Here is a 6,672-nt window from a genome sequence, read left to right on the forward strand (position 1 = left end):
GGCGCAGGGCTCAGCTTGGGGAAATGGAGGGGGCAGGGGGAGATGAGAGGGGTATGGGGGGCAGGGCTCGGCTCGGGGGAAATGGGGGGCAGGGGGAGATGAGAGGGGTATGGGGGGCAGGGCTCGGCTCGGGGGAAATGGGGGGCAGGGGGAGATGAGAGGGGTATGGGGGGCAGGGCTCGGATCGGGGAAATGGGGGGCAGGGGGAGATGAGAGGGGTATGGGGGGCAGGGCTTCGGCTCGGGGAAATGGGGGGCAGGGGGAGATGAGAGGGGTATGGGGGGCAGGGCTTGGATCGGAGGAAATGGGGGGGCAGGGGGAGATGAGAGGGGTATGGGGGGCAGGGCTCGGATCAGGGGAAATGGAGGGGGCAGGGGGAGATGAGAGGGGTATGGGGGGCAGGGCTCGGATCGGGGAAATGGGGGGCAGGGGGAGATGGGAGGTTGCTGGGGCAGCAGAGGGGCTGGGGGGGCCGAGGGGGGCCGTACCGTCCCCGAAGTGGCCCCCGGGAAGGGCGAAGGCCTGGAGCCGCTCGTGCAGGGCGTCGAGGCGGAAGGCGGGGGCCAGCGCCAGGCTGCGATTCCCGCACTGGTACGAGTGCCCCAGCCGGGCTTCGAACTCCCGCAGGCTGCTGTTCTGCGCCGCGAACCGGCTCTCTGCGGGGGGCCAGAGCTCAGAGCCGGCCCCCCGCAGCCCCCCGAGTCCCGAACCGGCCCCGCAATGCCGCCCGGCCCCCCAAAGCCACCCCGAGCCCCCAAACCCCCCGCTGACCCCCCAAAGCCACCCCGAGCCCCCAGGCACCCCTGGACTCCCAAAGCCACCCCGAGCCCCCAAACCCACCGCTGACCCCCCAAAGCCACCCCGAGCCCCCAAAGTCAACCCCGAGCCCCCAAACCCACCTCTGACCCCCCCCAAAGCCACCCTGAGACCCCAGGCACCCCTGGACTCCCAAAGTCAACTCCGACCCCCCAAACTCACCTCTGACCCCCGCAAAGTCACCGCAACCCCCCAAAGTCACCCCCAACCCCCAAATCGCCCACCTCACCGACCCTGAGTCCCGAACCGTCCCCGCAAGGCCACCCAACCCCCCAAAGCCACCCCGAGCCCCCAGTCACCCCTGGACTCCCAAAGTCAACCCCAACCCCCCAAACCCACCTCTGACCCCCCCAAAATCACCCCGAGCCCCCAGGCACCCCTGAACCCCCAAAGTCAACCCCGACCCCCCCCAAACTCACCTCTCACCCGCCAAAGTCACGCCGAACCCCCAAATCACCCACTTCACCAACCCTGGGTCCCGAACCATCCCCGCAAGTCAACCCAACCCTCCAAAGTCACCCCGAGCCCCCAGTCACCCCTGAATCCCCAAAGTCAACCCCAACCCCCCCAAACCCCCAAATTCACCTCTGACCTGCCCAAAACCCCAAACCCCCCAAATCCCCAAAGTCACCGCAAACCCCCAAAGTCACCCTGAGCCCCAATCACCCTGAACTCCCGAATCCCCAGTCACCCCCGACCCCCCCGAACCTCCAAAGTCACGCCGACCCCTCAGTCACCCTGAATCCCCAGTCACCCCGACCTCCCAAATCACCCCAAGCCCCCCAAGTCACCCCAAACCCTCAGTCACCCCGGACCCCCCAAAAGTCACCGCAACCCCTCAAAGTCACCCCAAACCTTCAAAGTCACTCCTGACCTCCCAAAGTCACCCCAACCGCCCCGAATGCACCCCGAGCTCGCCCCAATGCCCTAAAACCTTTTCCCCATCTCCCCCCAACTCCCCCAAACCTGCCCCCCCAACAGCCTGGACCCCCAGTTCTCACGTGTGGCCCCAGGGAAGTGGACGCTCAGGCTGGCTCGGACCTCGTGCAGGTAGACAGCGTTTTGGGTTGTATTCTGGGGAGACACAAGGGACCCCCAACCTTTGGACCCCCAACGTCCGCCCAGCACGGAGCTGCAGCCACCTCTGGGGTGGAACACAGCAGCGATTTACACAACCCCTGCCCCACAGCTCCCCCTAGCGCCGCCCTGGGGCCAGCCCCGCCTGCCACGGGAGAGCGCCCCCTGCCGAGACCCCCGCCCCGCTACCTGCCCCCTAGCGCCGCCCTGGGGCCAGCCCTGTCTGCCGGGGGGAGTGCGCCCCCTGTCAAGCCCCTGGCCCCACTCCATGCCCCACAGCGCCCCCTAGCGCCGCCCTGGGGCCAGCCCCACCTGCCGGGGGTGAGCGCCCCCTGCAGAGCCCCCCGCCCCGCTACCTGCCCCCTAGCGCCGCCCTGGGGCCAGCCCTGTCTGCCGGGGGGAGTGCGCCCCCTGTCAAGCCCCTGGCCCCACTCCATGCCCCACAGCGCCCCCTAGCGCCGCCCTGGGGCCAGCCCCACCTGCCGGGGGAGAGCGCCCCCTGCAGAGCCCCCCGCCCCGCTACCTGCCCCCTAGCGCCGCCCTGGGGCCAGCCCTGTCTGCCGGGGGGAGTGCGCCCCCTGCCAAGCCCCTGGCCCCACTCCATGCCCCACAACGCCCCCTAGCGCCGCCCTGGGGCCAGCCCCGCCTGCCGGGGGGAGCGCGCCCCCTGCCGAGCCCCCCGCCGGTACCTTCACGAAGGTGAAGTGCAGGAAGCCCTGGGCGAAGGTGATGTTCATGGTGGCTGAGTCCTGGGAGCAGGTTCCCGCCACCATGGTGTGGTTCGGCTGGACGGCAAACGCGCCCCAGAGCTGGGAGGGAGAGAGAGGCCGGGTGGCCTGGCGTCACCTTCATCCCTGAACCCCAAGAGTGCGAGGGAGAGAACCCAGGAGTCCTGGCTCCCAGCCACCCCTGCTCTAACCCACCGGCCCCCACTCCCCTCCCAGAGCCGGGGAGAGAACCCAGGAGTCCTGGCTCCCAGCCACCCCTGCTCTAACCCACCAGCCCCCACTCCCCTCACGGAGCCAGGGAGAGAACCCAGGAGTCCTGGCTCCCAGCCACCCCTGCTCTGACCCACCAGCCCCCACTCCCCTCCCAGAGCCGGGGAGAGAACCCAGGAGTCCTGGCTCCCAGCCACCCCTGCTCTAACCCACCGGCCCCCACTCCCCTCCCAGAGCCGGGGAGAGAACCCAGGAGTCCTGGCTCCCAGCCACCCCTGCTCTGACCCACCAGCCCCCACTCCCCTCCCAGAGCCGGGGAGAGAACCCAGGAGTCCTGGCTCCCAGCCACCCAGCCCTAACCACTAGCCTCCCCTTCCTCTTACCCGCACTTTGGAGCGGTTCTCGTATTGGATCCGGATCTGGAGGCCCGACTGAACCCGGAGGCAGATGTCCGACCCGTTCCACACCGAGTAGTTCCCTACCGCCGCGTCCGGGGGCAGCGTCGGGGCCGCCGTGGTGAGGTGGGGGGTCGTGTGCTGGGTGGTGTGGTTGGTCGGGTGGGTCGTGGTGTGGTTGGCCGGGTGCGGGGTGGTGTGGTTGGTCGGGTGGGTCGTGGTGTGGTTGGTCGGGTGGGTCGTGGTGTGGTTGGCCGGGTGCGGGGTGGTGTGGTTGGTCGGGTGGGTCGTGGTGTGGTTGGCTGGGTGTGGGGTGGTGTGGTTGGCCGGGTGGGTCGTGGTGTGGTGGGTCCCGTGGGTCGTGGTGTGGTTGGCCGGGTGCGGGGTGGTGTGGTTGGCCGGGTGGGTCGTGGTGTGGTTGGTGGGGCGTGTCGTGCGGTGGGGCGTGGTGGGGGTGGTTTTGGTGAAAGACGGCACGAGGGTGGCCGATGACTTATGGCGGGGGCAGCCGTCGCACCGGGCCTCGATCCCGGAGCCGGGCGTGGTTAGTTCCTGGGCCCCATCACCGGGCGGGGTGAAGATGCAGACTAGAGGGGTGAGGAAGGGGGGGACACAATTAGACCTTCAAAGTAGACACAGGGCACCAATACACCTCCCCTGGCTAGCTGCATGTCAATGGCCATCATTAGGGTCCAGAGTAAACACACACGTTGCTAACCTGGCTGCCGGGGACAGGAAATATAGAAGGCTAATTTCTCTCCTCCCACAACCTCTACCCTCTGCCTGCCCCCTGCCCCATGCCTATGTTGAGTGCAATCTTTTAACTTGCTTTCATTTTGCCACCATTAGGGCCCAGAGTGAATACCCTCCTAAATATCCAGATTCCATCCTCCATGTTCCAAAGGATGTGGGCCCCCCAATTACATCATGCCCTCAAATCCTGCCCCCTAAGTGATCCTCTCTCAGCCAACACCAGCGGCAACATGAAACGTACCATCATTAGCCTTCAGAGTTAACATCCCAATTGAGAAGACACATCCCCTGGGGCGGAAAGGTGGGGCCAAAGCCCCAACCCCAGCTTCCCCCTGCCCCCCGAACCCAAATCCTTCTGCCTTGTTCTCCAGCCACCCAACTCAGTTTTGGTGGCTCATTTCCAATCATGCCCTCATTAGGTTTCAGAGTTAACGCGGCTTAACATTCTCTTCGGATCCAAAAAATGGACTTTTAGGGCAACTCCACAGATTGCAACTCTCGACAGAACCCGGTTTGCCGCCGCCTTGGTCCCGGGATACGAGCCAGACACAGTGGGCGGGGTCGTAGCTGACGGATTTATACATCTGACCCTTTTGGAAAGCCGGGGTGGGGGGGTTGGCCCACTTTGCACCCCAATATTGCCGGGAAAAGGAGCAAGGTCCCTGTTTTGGGGGTGGAGGGGGGGTGGAAACTGAGGGGGCAACCAAAAAAATTCCATTTTTCTGCACCCCAAACCGAGCAAAGTCGGGCCCCGCTGGCCAAGCTGCGGCAGGCGAAAGCTCACGACATTTCCGCGGTGACCCTTGCGCAAGGGTGACCTCGGGCTCGACGCAGGACGAGAAAATAGAAATAAAACTCCCCCTTCGGCTGGGCAAACTTCGCGTGCTCTGCCCCCCGCCCCCCGAATCGACCAGACTGCTCACTTTTCGATGCCAAATGGGGCGGGGGGCTGGGAGCCAGGACTCCTGGGTTCTCTGCCTGGCTCTGGGAGGGGAGTGGGGGGCTGGTGGGTTAGAGCAGGGAGGGCTGGGAGCCAGGACTCCTGGGTTCTCTCCCTGGCCCTGGGAGGGGAGTGGGGGCTGGTGGCTTAGAGCAGCGGGGGGCTGGGAGCCCGGACTCCTGGGTTCTCTCCCCGGTACTGGGAGGGGAGTGCTGGATTAGAGCAGCAGGGGGGCTGGGAGCCAGGACTCCTGGGTTCTCTCCCGGGCCCTGGGTGGGGAGTGGGGGCTGGTGGGTTAGAGCAGGAGGGGCTGGGAGCCCGGACTCCTGGGTTCTCTCCCCGGCTCGGGCAGGGCAGTGGGGTGCGGTGGGTGAGAGCAGGGGCGGCACCTACCTGCCAGGCAGAGCAGCAGGACCAGGGCCCCCATGCCGAAGACGCTGCCGGATCGTCCGTCTGTCCGTCCCGCCCGGCCCTTCCTGCGCGTCCCTGATAAACTGAAGGAAACGAAACCAGTTCCCCTGCCAAGGTCGCTCCCCCACCCCCCACCCCCGCCCGCCAGCGCGCTCGGAAACGGGCCTCGCGCACAGATAGCAAGGCCTCGAGGCCGAGATGCAGCCACCTCTGGGGTGGGGCGGCCGGTGAGACGGGGACCCCTCGCCCGGCGCCAAGATGCGGCCACCTCTGGGGCGGGGCGGCCGGTGACGCGGGGACCCCTCGCCCGGCGCCGAGATGCCGCCACCTCTGGGGTGGGGCGGCCGGTGACCCGGGGACCCCTCGCCCGGCACTGCGGCGCGGCCACCTCTGGGGCGGGGCGGCCGGTGACACGGGGACCCCTCGCCCGGCATGTGGCCACCTCTGGGGCAGGGCGGTGGGTGACACGGGGACCCCTCGCCCAGTGCTGAGATGCGGCCACCTCTGGGGCGGGGCGGCTGGTTTTACAGGTGCTGAGGTGACCCCCTCCTCGGCCGTGGGGCTGGCGACATGCTGGGCCCCATGGGCTGGGGGTGGCGGGAGGCCACGCAAGATGGGCTCGTGGCTCTGACGGACACCAGCTGCCTCAGGGAGGGGGGCTGATGATTCAGGGCTTTCGGTTCCCCATGAGGCTCCGGGGACAGACCTGAGTCAGCCCCCAGGAAAGGCCCGTGACCTTCACGTGGTGGGCGTGGAGCTCGGGGTGGGGGCTGGGAGCCCGGACTCCTGGGTTCTCTCCCCGGCTCTAGGAGGGCAGCAGGGGCTGGTGGGTTAGAGGGGGGTGGGGGCTGGGAGCCCGGACTCCAAGGTTCTCTCTCCAGTTCTGGGAGGGGAGTGGGGGCTGGGAGCCCGGACTCCTGGGTTCTCTCCCTGGGTCTAGGAGGGCAGCAGAGTCTGGTGGGTTAGAGGGGGGTGGGGGCTGGGAGCCCGGACTCCTGGGTTCTCTCTCCAGTTCTGGGAGGGGAGTGGGGGCTGGGAGCCCGGACTCCTGGGTTCTCTCCCCGGCACTGGCTGTCTCTATCTCTTCCTTGTTTTATAGGTGCAGGTTCCCTCGACCTTTGAGGCTGGGGCATGGCCGGGCTCCAGGTGCGGCTCTGCCCTGGCTGCCGGCAAACGATCCTGCGCCCCCCACTCCGGCGGGGTGAGCCCCGGCTGCCCCCTAACTGGGCCAGACCCGCTGTGCCTTGGAAACCGGCCTGGGAGTTAACACTGGGAGCCAGGACTCCTGGGTTCTCTGCCCGGCTCTGGGAGGGCAGCGGGGGCTGGTGGGTTACAGTGGGGT

General features: G+C 67.4%; 1 protein-coding gene across 1 annotated transcript in view; it reads right to left on the reverse strand.

Annotated features, from left to right (window-relative positions):
- CD68 (CD68 molecule) overlaps positions 1 to 6,463 on the reverse strand; it is a 7,379-nt gene extending 916 nt beyond the window's left edge. Inside the window, exons 1-7 of the mRNA XM_043537619.1 lie at positions 6,447 to 6,463; positions 5,833 to 6,036; positions 5,313 to 5,413; positions 3,215 to 3,813; positions 2,583 to 2,702; positions 1,818 to 1,890; positions 406 to 656 (exon numbers count right to left, since the gene is read on the reverse strand). Of these exons, the coding sequence (XP_043393554.1) occupies positions 406 to 656; positions 1,818 to 1,890; positions 2,583 to 2,702; positions 3,215 to 3,813; positions 5,313 to 5,413; positions 5,833 to 6,036; positions 6,447 to 6,463 (1,365 nt within the window). The remainder of the gene's footprint in view (positions 1 to 405; positions 657 to 1,817; positions 1,891 to 2,582; positions 2,703 to 3,214; positions 3,814 to 5,312; positions 5,414 to 5,832; positions 6,037 to 6,446) is intronic.
- Between the last annotated feature and the right edge of the window lie 209 nt (positions 6,464 to 6,672).

The sequence above is a fragment of the Chelonia mydas genome, unplaced genomic scaffold, assembly GCF_015237465.2.
Source record: "Chelonia mydas isolate rCheMyd1 unplaced genomic scaffold, rCheMyd1.pri.v2 scaffold_61_arrow_ctg1, whole genome shotgun sequence".
NCBI lineage: Eukaryota > Metazoa > Chordata > Testudines > Cheloniidae > Chelonia > Chelonia mydas.